Genomic DNA, 17,831 nt, shown 5'->3' with positions numbered 1-17,831 from the left:
TCCCAGCTGGTTCCGTTGCGACTTTCACGCGCAACCTGACCAGAAGGAGAGAAGGTCTTCGAGTTACAGGATCGAGTTCACCTTGCCCGATGTGTTGTAATGGTTACAAGGCACTCAGAACCACCCCTCGAACATCATAATCTCTCCTCTGAATTCCTCTGCTACAAATAATTGCAAAGCTTACGATTAAATACAGTTAGTTCCATAAATATTCGCACCCTCTATTGAAGAAATCTGTTTAAATTAAATGGCAGGTTTGATGTTTCCAAGTGTACGTTCGTATAAGTACGTTGATGTATATATAAATATATACGTGTATAAGCTTGATCATACGTACATATTCATTTGGAAATATCAAAACTGTTATTTAATTCAGATTGTATAACAGACTGTATAATTATCAAAGAATGAAACGATATCACAAAAAATTGACAGAGGATACTGTCCACCCCTGACCTGGGACAACGATCGAGAACTCCCCTGACGTTCCATTACAGCGTCCAATAAACGCTCGAGCCTTTCTTTTTCGCGAAGCTTTGCTCTCCGAGCCGTTCCCGTCGCTCGCTGCACGATTCAATAACATTTCGTTGATAAGTTATAACGCTGGCTCGAAATGGGGTGGTAAACAGCGCGCCGTGGGGCAACCGGGACTGCATGGAGAGAGGGGATAGGGGAAACGAAATGGGCAACGGGTTCGGAGGGGTGAAACGCGTGTATTCGGCCGATCGAGAATTTTACCGAGCGCTCGGCGTGTCGGTGGCCGCGAAATATCATCGACGTCTGTGGCCCGCGGGCCTGCCGCGTCATTGGTCGCCGAAAATTAACATGCGAACGACCAGGAAATATCGGACGAATTAAAAAACCGAACGAAATGGGTGAAAAAAAGGGTGGACGACGCGCGCGCCGGGGGGAAAAAATAAATATCGGAGGGGCTCGGGGCGTTCTCTACCGTCCCTATCACCCGCTGTTCGTCTCGTGTTTTTCACGCTCGTCCACCCTGCTGCTTATCCCTTTCGCTAGATGGTACGACGTATGAACAAACCAACCTAGAGTAGAGGAACCTTTTTGGCATTTGCGAGATTGCGTTTCACTTCAAGGATTGTAAACATACCCTCGCTGCACTGGACGTTTAAAGACATACTTTCTTAACACGAAACCGATACATTTGTAACTATTTCTACCATGATGAATGGCTAGTCTTAAAGACACTTTATTCAATTAAATACAAAAATATTTTACGTGAAACTAAATCGAATAATGCACGAAACAATTGTATATAATTCATGCATAGCATATAAGACTGTATACGAAAAATGGTAAACGGTCATTTCAATCTGTGGTAGGTTTAGTGTTAAGCATAACTTAACTCTTTAATCTATAAAGACGTGCGAGTTACGTGATAAGAAATTCAAGTTATGGAAAGCACGAGTCGGACACGTCGTTTGAACGTACACAAGAGACTTTATAGCTGTCTATGATACCCGCGGTAATCGTAAAACAGCTGCGATATTGGGCCTTTTTTAAAAACGAATTCCTCATACCAATCGATACCAATCCAAATCGAAAAGTTGGTGTACGCCGGAAATTGCATCAGATCGCAAAATTGTTATTTTTCGACTTATTTTTGCACGAGGATTGGACTGTGAACAAAGATCTCATATGTTTTCCTGTCACCTCGTTTATCAACGTTGATGAATCGCACTTGGTACTGAGAGTATTAAGAGGAGCAGTGAAGGAATTGTACCTGGGCCGTGTTTTGATTCTGTATCATCGCGTTGATCCGTCCGTCGCGAACTACATGCGCAACAACTGGTTGCACGTAATTCTAAAAGGGATTTCGATGGAGCTTAGGGTTAGGCCACATTTGAAATTGAAATGGCGCTATCCCTCCCCTGTTTAAGGAAGATATCGCCCTGTTTCGTGTAACGCAATAGGAGGTCCAAATTTTTAACCATAAATAACCACAAAATATAATATAAAAAACAAATATATATATTGTGAAATGACGAGTGTGTTGCTAATAAATTTTCTCTTTTGTTACAGGTAAGATACGAAAGTCCTTCCGTCAGATTTGTGACATGATTCTTGGGTAAGTTTGAAGATTTTTTTAGAAATTAGCAAACATACTTTTACGTTAATTTGCTTTTTACTATATTTATGGGAAGAAGTATGCGTATAATGAGGTAAGCTCTTGGGAATGAATTCTTTTTTATTCAACCCAAGTGGATTCACAGCAGATGTCTTGTATAACAATTACCTCTGTTTTCCTCTTAGTCGGATGCCCGCCATACTGTGCAGACAAAACAGTCATCGTTCGGATACCTATCCTCGCGGAAATCCATTAAAACATCCGTATCTTCCTCAAGTTTAAGCGGAGAAAGCGACACTTTTAAAACAAGATAAACTGAACCATTAAAAACAGTCGACATTATACAATCTTTATTTAATAACGTCGCTCTGAACGAGTTAAACGTGTTCCGTAAAGAATTCTCCGAACACTTAACTGTTCTCCGGTAATTCGATGCTTGTGTAGTAATTAAGACAAAGCATCCGATTCAGAAATTCTGGAAACAGAAGAAACAGAATGTCTCGAAGTCTCCGATGTTTGATCAAGTTTGATAATACCTATCGGAACTCAAATTGGAAGATTGATTTGTCGAACAACATTTCTGAATGTGTCCACCGACTTCCCCATTGAATTCCAAAAAGAACAAAGGACGCGCCATTACACCTGGTAAAAGAGCCCGCAAAAGACTCCGTCGCGCACCCTCGCAGCGCCCATTTATTCTCCCGCGATGACCAGGCCAGATGGAGGAGAGACAGAGAGGTGGATGCTTGGCAGCGAATTATTTTCGTTCGCATAAACAAAGTCACGACTTGAAAGGGGAGTTTAAATTGTTCGCTAGTTTTACGTGCCCGCGGCTCTCTGAGCCCCCCTCTCTCCGTCGTTTCGAGGCTCTCTCGCTCCCCCGTCGTCCCGTTTCAACCCCTCCACGAACCCTCTATCCTCCTCCTGACAACGATGCGTCCTCCTCGCTCCCGCCTGGACCCAGCATCCTGCGTTGTTACTGGTGCTGTTGCCGCTGTCCATCAGGAAAGATCCCGGGATGCGAGCCTGCGCTTGAAGCCCATTGATTAACCGTTGTCTGCTGCATGTTGCGAGTACCCCCGGAGTGAGTGACAGAGAGGAAGAGGGGGCAGAGCGAGCGCGAGCAATAGGCGGCGCGGAGGTGGGAGGCGGAGATCCACGGTGGCCACGAGCAACGTTTATGAAAACTTTGCATCGACTGCACCACAGTCACGAATAAAATAACGCGTGGATTATATTTCTAAAGCTCCTCCCCCTCCATTTTTACCCAGGACTCTTCCTTTGGACCAAGTTCCGCGACTTGGACCATCGAGCATTTATCGTTTAGTGTCGGTGTCACTATCCTCCTCGAAGCATCATTTTTTGGGAAATAATTTGGAAAGCCTTCGATCTGTGTTTAGAATTTATGTTGGTTTGAAATTGTATGCTTCGTGGTGTATGTATAGGTCTTCCTAGTATGTGAAATTTGTAATGTTTCGAGTATCTTGACCGCAACGAAGAATTTTTATGCAGGGGGGAGTTTTTTTAGTTTCTTTTGAGGAATTCTTTTACAAGCGTCGCATGGTTGGGTAACTTTAAAGTATTTTACTGAAAGTAAAAGAAATAGTATACATTGTTTCTTAAAATTCCCTTTATAATATGAATTCGAATAAATATTGTTGAACGCATAAATAGAGATGTAACTTTCATCTAACGATATATAAAATTAATAAGAAAGAATAGCCGAAAAATAATAGTCAGTACTGTTGCAACTTTTATTGTAACTGGCGGAGTTAATCGATTTGTACAGTGAACGACTTAATTATATCTAAAATATAGGGAATAGTTTGCAGAGACTGGTACAAGAACGTCAAAGTGATGGATCTAGAATAATCAATATAAAAAATATCGAAGTTTTATAGTGAAAGGACTTTAGACTTATTCTCTTCCATTAATAAAATTAGTAATCTCAAGTTATGCATCCTCGTTTTTAGCCTTCACGGTTGTCTTTTATCGAGGGCGATAAGCAACGTCGCCTCGAGTACGATGGGGTTGGTGTCGTTTTCGCTGGAATTAAATACGACTTGATCTCCACGTTTGATCGTCTGGTATTATTAATGAAACGTCAGTCTCCGCCATGACGCTGGACTCTGGCTTGATGTATCTCTTCGCCACGTTTGCTTCGCCCTGAAAGACAAGCGGTTTTCGTTACGTTACAGACGATGGAATCGCAACTGAAACGAGTCGCGACGAATCGATTGCAATAATTAACCCGTCAACAGCGACTCATGTCTGTCTATGCACTTCTCCCTATTTAGTGACACGTTACTGATAGGGTGCAAACGTTCCCTTCTACTTTTACTGAACAGTACTTTCTGGGAGAAATGTAGTCCTTGGTCTCTATCTTGGAATTACTTGGTTTTCGTAGCTTGTAGGAAACAGGGTGCTATTTTATTGCATTTAAGCGTGGCTAGCCTTTGTTCACACAGGAGTAGTTATTACAGGAGTAGTATTTTACTACTTCTAAAAAATAACACCGCAGAATGTGTGAATAGATTGCAAATATGTTAGCTTTTTTAACCCTCTATGGGCCTGTGTAACTTTCAGATCACATGCTGATATATCGACATTTTACCAAATAATTTAATTTTTTGTTTCACAAGATGACGTATACGTCTTAATTATATAATATCTCTGATATTCAATGACAATATTGCCGATTGTTAGCAGCACTATCAACTTGACATATCAAAGTAAATGCCTTGGAAGTTGTCCGCAGAAAAAAAATTAACCGGTAGAGAGTTAAATTGTCTCATTATAGAACGTTATATATTTTTTTATTATAAATCAAACTGTTAACGTTCAATGACACCGATTGTTACTGCTCAATTGGGAATTAAACTAAACCCATTGCTCTTCTCCCTGCCATGTTCCCGACGTCCGCCTCGCGGAATCGTTCCTAGAGAAGACAGAATCGTTCGACCAAGGGAATTGGTTTCGCCGCGGAAAGGCGGTCGAGGTTTGACGAGAGTTCGAGATTTACGCGACACGGAGACGAGTTCATCCACTGTGTGTGTGTGGGGGGGGGGGGGGGGCGAGCGGTAAGAAAGCCAGTGCTTGTTCTTATTCGCGAAAGTTAACCTCGCATCGCAGCCTGTCGGTCTCACCGCCAACTAAGAGAATTACTTTCGAACTCGTAGACCGATAAAACAGGCCCTCTCGTTCGCCGCGCAGATCCGCCGGACCTAAAAACTTTCCTAGCTCGTAAATGAGCCCAGCCTCCATGCCGGCGGGTTTTATGGGCCATTTGCATCCGGCTTTAAAAGTGCCGCGAGTCCTGCAATTAAAGGCGCCCACTGCATCCTGGCTGGGGATCCTCTCCTGTCGACCCTCCGTTTTTTGACGGTCCCACTTTCCACAATTTCAGACTTTACGCCCGCCTCACCCCGTCGCTAGAAGGGAAAAAAACGACCTGGCGTCGAAACGACCGACGGGAAAGCACCCTGTCGCGTTTCGAGAAAGTCCTCCCGGGGAGCTTGAAGAGCAGAGATCGGTCTTTAACCCTCCTCGGTGAAGGACCTGTAGTTTGCGACGATTCTGCCTGCAGATGCCACTGGGGATCACCTCGTGGAGTATCTTGGGATTCCAGAGAATCACGGGAATCCTGCCTGTGTCCTTCCCAAACCAAACATCAGACTCGTTAACATGTAATTTGTTAATATTCATACCACTTAACACACGTTGATCGCCACGTCGCCCATACATGGGTGATAGGGATTTTCAATAAAGAATTAAAAAAATTAATTCTGAAGAGCAGGTGTTAAAGAAAATAAGTCTCGATAGGGTTCATGAATTTTGATTTGGTTGTGAAACTAACGCAAATTCAAATGTCAGCTTATATTGTTTCAAACTGTATACAAACAAAATTTGAGCTTTATAAGCGTTTTCATGAGTATGTCTGGCACTGAAATTGCAACAGTGCTTTCCACTGCAGAACTAAACAAATCAATTCCGAAAGTGAAGCGTCAAAGATATTAAATTTAAATGAAATTCATGAATTTTTATGAAGTTACAAAAATAAATACCACGATAAACGTACGATTATGTAGTATTCAATAGTCTAGGAATATTCGTCTAGCAGTCAACGTGTTATTGAAACCAGCGTCATAGCACTAACTATGCAAAGATTTTCGCCTTTTATTCTCCTACTTTGCGTCAAACTTTCATCGTTACCTGTCCCCCCGCGAATTCACGTGCTCAAATTGATACGTTCCATCGAAGCCAGGTAACTCCGCGGCCCTAAACAAGCACCCCCAGCTCCGGCACCGACGCACCCGATCCTACGAATACTTTAAAGAATCACCTCTCCATTCTCAACATCTGGGAGTCTAACGGGATACGATTCTCCTCCCGCGAACTTTTAATCAGCCAGTTAAACTTTCCAGCAGGAACTCGGCCCCTTAGTCAGTGGCAAACGCACTTATCCATCGCTCGCGAGGTATCAGGAGGATGTATATACGTTCCAGTTAGCGAGAAAGACAACAAAGAGGAAGAACGAATCGCTGTCGTAACCGACATGCGCGTCGGAGGTAAAGAGGAAGACTTCGGCGCGAAGCGAAGGAAAGAAACGGAATAAGAGGAGCATAAGGGGCGAGGGTAAAAATGCCAGACGAGATTGGATCCCTGAAAGTGGTTCGTGGGAGCCCCGGCTGATTACCAGTTTCGTTGATGGATTCTTAGACCAACCCACTCGCTCCTTCGTGCCTTCTTCGACCCCAGTTTCCCCAATCCGCGTCCGCAGACTGTGACAATCGTTCTTGGAACACTCTTAACTCTAGCCTGGCTTTATGGGCGTTTTGGGTAAACGATTTCCTGTATACGTATGTATAATACCGACGCACAGGTGTCCTCCCAAACAGATCGAGCTGATATGCACCTGGGACGGACTGTGAATCCTTGGAACGTCTCATAAGATCGAGGTCTCGATGGCTATTTCGTTGTTGGTTCGTATGGATAGTCGTGAAAAATAAAGGAGTGGGCCTTGGAATCGCCATAGTCGGGACATTTGATTAGGAGAAGTCTCTCGCAGACTTGTCGATAAGCGAGGGAAAACAAATTTTGCTTTACAAATAGGATGAAATTTGGAATATTCGATTAATCTTCTTAACCAGTGGTATAAGGAATAGTTTATTCAGAATGAAAAGTAAAGATCTCAGATTTATCTGTAAGAGTGAAGGATTGTTAGTCTTCCAGCGACACTCTTATTAAATTTTTACATTGATTCCTATGCTTCCCTAATGGCGAGTAATATCTCGAATTTTCGCGACACAAATGATCATTGTTTCTACGCGCGAGGCGCATCGATGCATTTAATTAGCAACATAAAGCCGTATGCTGCTAAACGCCGTCAAAATAATAGGGAAATTGTTAAAAACCGAGAAAACTATGCGCACGATTGCGCGGTTCCCGCTGGATTTTCCGCTATTCGGATTGGTAAATGAGCTGGAAGGTGCATTTCGCGGAATAATTCGGTTCTCGTTTATGCCATATGTCCAACTTGAATGTATTCCAGATTCCACCTATAAATAGTGCCTTCTAAATCCCTTTCGGTATGTAAACCTTCGGAATTTTGTTTATTTTTAATCACGAATTACAAGTCATCACCTTTCACGTTTAATCGTAGTTACACGTACTTTAATGCGTCCTAAAAATGCCAAAATAAATTTACATTTCATAAAAAATATACAGACAAACCCCACTTTGTAAAGCCGTTCGTATTCAAACGAGACACATTTTATAACAAATTTTTTATTCCGTGTTCAACGACACTTTATGAGAGGAAAGTTACTTCGATACTATTTTTTGATACAACCAGTCCCGAAGTTAATCAGAATTTTATGCACGCCGGCGGATAATTACAGCACTCAAGCCGAAAGAGTTTTAGAACTAATTGCATCACGCGCATGACTGAATTATATACCGGCGGAATATTTTATTATTAATTTTGCGGCCTCTAGTTAGCGCGTCCTTTGAATTAAGGACAATTAAAGCGTAAGCTGGAACTTTATTTATTCGTTCGTTATCTTCCTTTTTTTCTCTGCATTTTCCTTCCCTTTGTTTTTTTTTTTTTTTTTTGTTCGTTCTTTGATTCATCAATCGATTTCCTTATTTCTTGCACAAAGGACGAACCCTAAGAAATTCATTTTCATTTCTCGGAGACAGATTTCGCAAACTTTATCAAACACCTGTTTTTCGAGCCAGCGCGTGCCACCAACTCGGAATCGCGTAATTTTCAACCAAAAGCAACTTTTAATTATTCAGCAATTTTCTTCGTTAACCGTTCCTCATTAGCGAATGGCTACTAAAGGGCGGCGTCTCTCATTAATGATACATTCCATTGGAAACTTTTGAAACTAATTTACTTTGAATTCGCGTAAGGTCTACCCGCGTTCGTTGTATTAAATTCACATTTCGGGGACACCGGCGATTCATTGGCTCGTAGTTAACGTTTTCCGCAAATTGCGGAATGTTTTATCAAACATTCGTTGAACGTTGCTTCATGGAACTCGAAGACATAGAGATCGACGAATAAAATTATTAAATCCTATAGCCTTGACCGTAATTGCCAATCTGGTACAAGTGGTGATACAGTTGCAAGAAAAACTAATTCTTTATCTAAAAACACGTCGAACGTGTACTATAGAATTTTTTCTTTCGAGGTCTCTTTCGCGTGAAAAGAAATTGTGAAAATTCTTTGTCTGTGTCTGACCATTGCTCATTGTTTCTACTTGAGTCAGATTTCATAAAGGGTGATGGTGTAATATTATCAGTTTTATCTGGTTCTAACTTGAGCTAGAACATAGTACGATCGACAGAAAACTGGTATATAAAATCACCATTAGTACCCCATAAGAATAGCGCAAGTAGAAACAGTCGATCATAGTCAGACGCGTCAGTCAACCCGTACTGAAGCGCACGGCTGAACTTCGTGGTCTTCAGAGTTGATTTTCTCGAAAACGAAGCATCCTAGAACAAACATTTATTCTACATTTTCGACTCGTTTTTCCATAACAAATCAACTTTATTTAGCCTATATTACGACTACAGCCACTCCGTCTGAATTACGAAAGGAAAACCATTCATCTGTTCGTACGTAGATATTTGGCACTGTAAATTAAAAACTTTTCGATATAATTCTTCCTAGCAAGGTGTAGTCTTTGTAAACTTTTTTTTTTTTTTTTTTTTAATAAAGAGAATTCTTATTACTGACCCTCCCAACTTAGGCTTTGGAACGTCCATTTATAACAGCGTAATGTTTCACGCACGAAATGTCAATCCACAGCCGTTCTTAGAACGTAAATGCTACACAACGAGACGCATAACAAGTAACAACGTTCTGACGAAAGTGTCGATGAAAAGAGAAATTGGTCACGCGACGATCGCTTTCAAGCGACAGCCCGTGCACACAATATATCGCGATCGAACGACACGCCATTACTAATTGCCGACAAACCTGTCGTTGTCGTATTTCGTTCGGTTCGCCGTGCGTGCACAATTGTATTAGCGGATATCGATTCTTGAAAGCATTGACTTTTGGCCGCGCCGAGCGCGAAACGCGTTGCTCGAGTTTTGCTCTCTCTAGCTATAATTTTTGTGCGTTTCGAATGACTACGTATCGGGGATCAAATATCAAATATTACTTTCGCGACACGAAATAAAATCCATATCTTTTTTTTCCCAACACTTTTTCGTGTCAAACATTATATTTTTCCCCGTAGCTGATACGAAGCACTGTTCACATTGTTTGCTTCGATTTTATAACCAACGTAGAGTATTTGTTGTCATGTTAGTCAATTTTGTTTGAGCATAGTACATTCATTGATGAAAGTGAACCACATCTAGTTGGAGGCGTGTAGCATAGTACATATTGACATTTTTTTTTTTTTAAATTAAGTTTCATCAGACATTGAAATTTTTCTTATTAATCGAATAATCAAAATCTTGAGAAGTTCACGCATAACATATGTATAATTTGGTAAATTGTTTTCTTTCTATATAATTTCCTCTTAATTATTATCAATATTTCTGTCGATGGCAGCTTTCGAATGCTAAGCAAAGGGTTCGTCAGAAGTCTAAAATTAGGAAATTGGGTGTTGGATTATGTGTACGTTAACTGGACACCGTTTATAATGCACTTTTCGCGACGATACGCGTTGCGCCGAGTTGTTTGCCACAGCACAACAATTTCCCCGGTTCCATTATTGCGCGTATAATCGCGATCGTTCCACGTGTAATCGCAATTGTTGCACGTATGACCGATCGTCAATTGGTTCGTTGCTAACCGAAGCGTCAGGCCTTCGGGCTAGTGCGAAGCAATTACGCAATACCCGCGCGATTGTAAGACATAAGCTGATCAAATGGCTGTATGCATGATGCATCGCGAACGCTGCCCGTTGCTCGATCAAATAACGACCAAACGTAGACACTTGGATCTGACGATAAAGGATCGTAGCGTTCGAGAAGATACCGAGCACGGAGCTCTCTGTTCTTGATGGGAGGCGGGGTTCGTTTATTTATGAATTTATTCGACTATTTAGGCGTCTGTTATATGGTAAACAGGGGAATTAATTGTCATTCTTAAACAAGCTATTTTTGTCATGAGAGTTCCATTCGAAGAGATATAAATACGAAATAATGTAATATATAAAAAGGAAAAATATTGGATAGTTTCGAAGAAGCTTGTTTCAGACTGATAATTATTTCCCTTTTTATAGATAAAAATAGGAAGTTCGCGTCATTCGAACCGTTTTCGATCGCCTTTAAAATTATAACAATATTCGAAACACGTTAGAGTTCGATAAGGCTAAAATTTATTCGATATAGCGTCCTAGGTAACACCGTTAGGCTAATAGAATACAATTAAGAGTATTACGCGTTCTTTCATTTAAACGAAAGACTGCAACGTAAACCAGTGCTCGATGCGTATTTAAAAATTGGCACGTTACGTAATTTTTCGGAGTTGAAGTCCACCACTGTTCCATCGCATGGAACTCTGGCCTGGGTTACGCGACGAATATCAATCCTAGAAAGACTAAGAGCTCAATTTCGACCCAAGCGTAAGCCAAAATTCGCACGATTCCCAAACCAGGCAATGTCTCCGTCGACGAACACTGAATTCCACCGAAGCACCCGCGTTTATAATGACATTCGCGTTTACGATTCGGAGCCAAGAGCGTCTGGACTCGATCGATGAGGGAACAGGTTGATTCCCATCGCACAGGTGCGCTCCCAGAACGGTATTACCTAGCTGGGAGCTCGACTACCCCGTAAAGATCGACTCTTTATTTTCACGAGACGACCAGAGAAGGGAGGAGAAACCTGGCGTCTCCTTCGGTCCCGAATGCGATCTCATCAACGATTAAGAACCGCGCCGAGGGCGCAGTCACGCTTTCCACGTCAACCCACCCTCGAAGGGAAAAACGATTGTAGACTGATGTCTTCAGAGCAGTGGTGGTCATCGAATCTCCGCTTCCATTCTTCCAAAACGTGGACATTCCACTTACGGTTCGTCAATGCTCGAACCCTTCGAGTTCCCTTCTTTTATTAACCAGATAAATCCCTTCGAGACGAATGTCTCCCTGTCTATCCAACTGAACAGACCGTCCATCCGTCGACAGGAAAAGGAAAACGTCGTCCTGCGTTTATCCAGTTTGTATGAACTCGAGCTCGACTGCTCGGTGTTTCGTCAATTCTCATTTCCGTCTTACGAAGATATTCTCGAGCAACTCCTTAGTGATGAGGCGGTGAGGTCTCGTTGGACTCTCCGTAGGCCGGCCGTAAAGCCTGCTGTTGATGGCGTAGAGCTTAGGGCTGAGCTCGCACCTCACGTTGAACCACCAGTCGCAGACGAACACCGCCTGACTGAACTGAGTCCCGTTCGGGCACAGGAACGTCGCTTGTCGGCCGTCTATGTCGCAGTAGTGCCAGGCCTGGCATCTCGTCTCCACGTCGGCGAAGAACCCTGGGTAGGGCTGGTCGTCGCAGTAGAAGTTCGTGTAAGGCACCTTGCCCAACACTGGGTAGTCCGTCCCTGGACGACCTAAAAATTTAAGATATGCGTCAGTATACGTTTGTATTAGGATCGGTTAGGTTAGTTGGAGTCATTTGCGTTGAGAACACTCACGAAAGGGACTGGATCCGGGAAGAGGGGGTGAAGAGAATTTCTGGGTAGCTTGCGATAGTACACTATCGTTCATCGAAACATTCTATCAAGTAACTAGTTTTTTATTATTTGAGAACCTCAGATAAGGTTCATATATACAGTAGTATGTATAATACAGTTTACGTTTACATTACATCCGCAGTTTAGATTCTTTTAAGAAATCAAAAATACATAGACAAGTTTCAATATTAGAATCGTAACAAGCGATTCAACATTAAATGGGAGACACAGTTTCATATTTTGGAGCTTCTTAATTAGCTTGGTCCTTGAACTGTCGTAGAGCCTGCATTGCCAAATCACATGATTGATGTCTTCGATTTCATAGTTGCATTTACATTTAGGGTCGCTTATCATCTTAATGCGGGCGAGAGAGGCAGCAAGATTATAATGCCCAGACCATACAAGATTTACTGTGACAATAAATTCTCTTTTATGTTTACCCCAAAAGTACCATGGTCTGCTACTATCATTGAAATATAATTGGAATTGGAAGTATTTCATCCCTTTAAAGCCACCATGGTCCTTAATCATACTCAAAGTGTTCTGTCTAGCTTTTTCTTTATAAGTTTCAAAAATGTCGGTGAAAGGAATTTCTAATATGTTCAAGTTACACGAACGCGTAGCTGTTTTGGCCAGATTATCGGCTTTCTCATTACCAAGTATTCCTATATGCGACGAGTAGCTAGTTCTGTAGTAGTGTCACGAAATACCACCGTGTGCTTGCCTGTGGGTTAGCCTATAGCTATCGAGAAAATTAATAAAAGTATTACTCATCCAACTAACTCCCTTCAAGGAAGGGAGTGGAGCAGAGAAGAGGGGGATGAAGGGAATTCCTAAGTAGTTTGCGATAAAATACTATCATTCATTGAAGCATTCTATCGGATAACTAGTTCTGTGGTAATATCACGAAATACTACCGTGTGCTGTCTGTGGGTTGGACTATAGCTATCGAGGAAATGAATAAAAGTGTTAACACCGAAAGAGCACGATGCAAACTCTAAATTATGTGACTGCGGACCTTCATCTTCATCCCATTAACTTTGAATGAGCCAGGAGCGAGATTTCTGAGGCTATTATTATTCATTAACGAATTCATTATTATTCATACGCTTACATCCGTCTGGCAGACGTAAAAGCGCTTCAAGGATTACTTCCTCGTTTCTTTCATTAAAACATTCCTATTTCAAGCAAAGTTCTGGATTCGGTACAAGGCGATCGATAGAGCGATTGTACACGCCAGATGATTTTTTCTCCTCTCGCGAAATTATGATTTTTCCGAGCGGTCGACTCTCGAGGTTGTTCGGTCACGAGAATTTCGCGAAGGCGATCCAGTAAAACGAACAAAAATCAGCCAACCGTCCTCGACATGGTCGCGTTCGATTGCAATTCGCATTTCCTTCGAACAAGCAACCAGCTATTTTCCTCGTGTACAGCCAACGAGACGAGCAATAAAATTTATTTAAACTCTCGTCTGCTGCTCGTTCGAATTTCTATTTTATTATCTGTGTCTTCGACAACGTCCTTTAGAATTGTCGTAGTGGAAAAATAAGGTGACTTTGAACAAATACAGACAGTCCTTACAATAGTAGTTAGTCATTCGTGCAGGGAAGCCATCAATTACGTTCTTTAAAAAATAATTAAATTCTTTAAAAAATTAAAGGTGTGGTGGTGTATTAAAATTAATAATCAGTAGTGTATAAACTTATTACACCTTGATTAGCTAAGTAATTCGTAAGAGTCCAAGCGTCGAATACGACCAAGGTTCGTAAATAATAGAGCAAATTTTTCCAACCATAAAAATATCGAACCAGGCCATCCAGGGGCTGGAAGAGTTTAATCCACCCTTCCCAATCAGATCGCCAGTTTCCAAACGGCAGGAGGGGATGATTATTCAGGTGAAGAGGCACCCAGAACCGTAGTTTCGCAACGGAAATCTCATTAACCGATATAACAGGATACAGTACGATTCCCAGCGATAGTTGGCGAAGACAAGGAAGAGCCTCATGATCGTCCCTTTCCCGGACCGATCCGCTTCCAGCTGCATGATTTCCGTGAGCGGATCGACTGGAACGTGAGCAAAGCCCCTTTTCGCAGACTACTCCTGTTAGATGTATCCTCGATTAATCGCTGGAAATGCCAAGGGGCGAGATGCACCGTACGTGTTCGGCTCACCTGACACCTGTATTACCTGTACAAAGCAGGCACCCTGCCAGGTATCGACGTCCGTCGTTGGCTGCCAACGTGTATAACCACGTCTCGTACTTAAACGATGCATACACAGGGTGGTCACGGGGTGTTTAGTTATGATCATCGGTGTTGACAACGTAAGATCGAGCTACGCCTGTTTGACACGCTTGATATTCAGCCCCCATCGATCTTACAATATTCCAATTACAAAAATACAATATCGTAGGATTTTATTTACTTTGTAGGATAATGACAATGGATGTCATCATTGCTACAATAGTGGTGCAGGTTTGGTGTTAACCTTCTATGGATCCGTGTAATTTTCAGATTTCGTGGTAATATATCGACATTTAATCGAATAATTTTACTTTCTTTACATGAGGACGTATACGTCTTAATTATATAATATCAATGTGAATTTATCGAAGTAAGTGCCTTGCAAATTGTCTGCAGAAAAAAAATTCGGCCCATAGGAGGTTAAACTACTATTCCTATAGAAAATTGCCGTACAAATAATGCCCTTACTGCTGATCTTTTCCGGTCTGGTTAAAAACTAAAGCTCTTGCATATCTCTAGTCACATTCCTCTCATCCTTACACACAGACACCACGCGCTCTTATCACTCATTCCTAAACTGACGCCTAGCACTCGCTCCCTTAACAAAAACATCTTCAAACATCCTCTTCAAACTGTCGCGCGTCCAAAGTTCTCTCCTCTCACACCTCGGGTTCTCGCACTTTACGACATTTACATGCAGAGGGCTCCAATGGGAGAAAAAGGAGAGGCGTGAAAAAGCTCTCGCTCGGAGACGGATCAAACGTAAACGAGAGGGCAAGGTTAGGTCGCGAGTTCACCGAGTTCCGTCGTGCAACTTCGAATTAACGATCGTGTTATCTCGGATAAGTCGTCGGGTAATTACATGTCTCTCGCTTTCCAAAGGGTTAATCAGGCCGGATGCTCGGGGTGGCAGCGCGTTGGCGCCGCGGATTTACGACGGCCTGCCCCGTAAATACAGAGCGTAAAGACTTCTCTCTCGCCGGTGCTCGCTTCCAGGAAAACTTTGTTCCGTCGTAAAAATGTTCCCGTATTTTGCAAGGCTGCTCGTCATCCGCTTCGGTTGCGTGCGAAATTTCATTTCGAACCGTCCAACCATGCTGCGAAATTAGAGGAACGTCGGTATTCCTGACGAAGACATTCCTCCTTGCACTTTTATAGCCTGGCTGAGTCCTCGCCTCGAGGCAACGCTTCGAACCGTGACTTTTATCGCGAACACGATTTTTTGAAACCCTCGATATTTCAGGAAGAAATCCTTTTTTGGGAATCTGCGATTAAACTGGTGGAATTTTTCTTGTACAATGCGTCGACCGATGCCAATGGGAGGGACTGTGTTATGGTTTCGCAATAGAGAGAACTGTAAAGTTGCGAGTTTAGTACGTGATTACAAAAAGATATTTTCCAAGCTTTGATAACACGATCGACGACCTTCTAATAAATTTTAAGGTTGAAGGATCGCGAACGAACACTTTGAAATAAATAATCACTTTTTCCAGCGGTCGTTCCTCTCATTAAAAATGTCCAGAGCTCGCAATTAAACGAGTTTCGTAATTGCAGCGGTAAATTTCCGTGCAAGTGATCACAGCCGAACCCGTACAAATGGAAATTGAATCAACGGAGACATCCGTCCCGCGTTAAAACGCTATTCGGGCTAAGGCAGCCGAGGTCCAGCTGCAGCAAATATCCCAGGATCACAAGGAGCAGCTTCGCTCATAAAGAAACAAATTGCTCCGAGAGTCTTCAGTCTCGAATTGGTGGACTGGAATAAACAACACTCGCGTATGCGAATCAAAGCACGTTTTCCTACCGATTTCTCCTTTCCTTCTCGTCTCCTTTGTGCTCCCATCCAGTCTTTCGCTTCTTTATAAGTCTCTTTTTCTTTCGAACAAATTCCTCCTAACGAGTCCCAGCGATAATAGATATCTTTACCTCTTTGGTCGTTCCGGCTGCTCATTATTATCATCGCGGACAATTATGATCTCGCATGGAAATATGTGAGCTTCCTTTTTATTTGTCTCCGTTTTCTTTTTCTCATTTTTTACCCTTTTTTGCGCCCGTTGCCTTGATACGTTCGAAGGGAAAGCTCCTTGTTGTCGTCTCCTTTTTCACTATTATACTGTGCGATACGTTCGACTGTAATGCGCCTACCAATAATGTTTTCCCTGTTGCCAGACCCATCCATTAACGAATATATGCCAAGGGATTCCATCGACTCGCTACGCGCGTAATGGGACATCAATCGAGACCGGATACGACGGCTGAGAGACTTTGAGGCTCCTTCCGCGTGTTCGCTGCCAGCGTTTTTAGGTTGTCTAGCGTTCGCGTTGCTTCCTTTCCCGTGTAAACTCAATGGGGAATCTTCCTCGAGTGTTTCTTAATCGTTTAGCTGGCCTTTGCTCGTTACAAACGATAAATAGCTTCTCTTTCAGCCTCGTCGAGCACTTAGTTTTCTTCGAAGTTTGCGATCTTTGATCTATGCGTGTTTGTAAAAAGGAGAATTTTAAAGATTGGATATTAAATATAGAAATTGTTAACCGTTTGCACTCGAGGTTTTTTTTCTGGTATCTACCAACAACCCGAGTTGCTTTCTTAGCATTCTATTCCCACGAATTTTAAGCTTAGATTGACTTTGAAGGTGTAGCCCGATTCGTGGTCGCAAACTAATTTGACAATCATTTTATCTATGAAACTTCGAGTTCTAAAGAAATAAAACCTAAACAAACATTATTTATGGTTGATTTACTGCGTCTCGAACCTGGTGGTGACCGAGAGTCAACTCTCGAGCGCAAAATGTTAAAGTTCTGAGGCTCGATACGTTCACCCTACGAGTATTAAATTTTCTTTTTATGTATTGAGACAGGAGATTGAATCTATAAAAAATTAAATTGATTCCCCTTGAACCCCCTTATTCCACAAAAGCAAAATTGAGGGGTATTTCTTCAGACACCGTCCTTTCAGTTAAAGTTCCGCTTATCAACTGGTGCAAGCGTATCCTCTATCGAGTCCCAAGTAAAAGTTTCCACCTGCGGTTTCTTCGACGCCGTTTATAGAAAAATAAACGCCCGCAGGGATTACTTAAAAGCGACACCGCCGGTGAGTCCGCGTGCACGCGAACTCGCTTTCCGATGGCAAAGCTTCTTAGCGAATTATAACCAACCGTGCAAGCTTTTCTCCCACCCTGTCGTCCGCTTAAACAACTTTGCATCAGTATGGGGGCCCTAGCTTTCCTCGATCTCTCCTCCTCCCTCTATCACGGCGTCTCAATCTCCACCTCCGCCTCCCTTTCTCTGCTCGGGTGTT

At 42.4% G+C, this 17,831-nt stretch overlaps 2 protein-coding genes across 3 annotated transcripts in view; one reads left to right on the top strand and one right to left on the bottom strand.

The window, feature by feature from the left end:
- Positions 1-17,831, top strand: part of LOC128873503 (tudor domain-containing protein 15) — a 232,036-nt gene that overhangs the window by 123,084 nt on the left and 91,121 nt on the right. The window lies entirely within an intron of this gene.
- The window catches only part of LOC128873512 (uncharacterized), an 88,736-nt gene continuing 78,037 nt past the window's right edge, over positions 7,133-17,831 (bottom strand). Inside the window, exon 3 of the mRNA XM_054117139.1 lies at positions 7,133-12,167. Within this exon, the coding sequence (XP_053973114.1) occupies positions 11,821-12,167 (347 nt within the window). The 3' untranslated portion in view covers positions 7,133-11,820. The remainder of the gene's footprint in view (positions 12,168-17,831) is intronic.

This window comes from Hylaeus volcanicus, chromosome 3 (assembly GCF_026283585.1).
Source record: "Hylaeus volcanicus isolate JK05 chromosome 3, UHH_iyHylVolc1.0_haploid, whole genome shotgun sequence".
NCBI lineage: Eukaryota > Metazoa > Arthropoda > Insecta > Hymenoptera > Colletidae > Hylaeus > Hylaeus volcanicus.
Note: the sequence above shows the minus strand (reverse complement) of the source record. Positions and strands in the feature narration are given on the sequence as shown.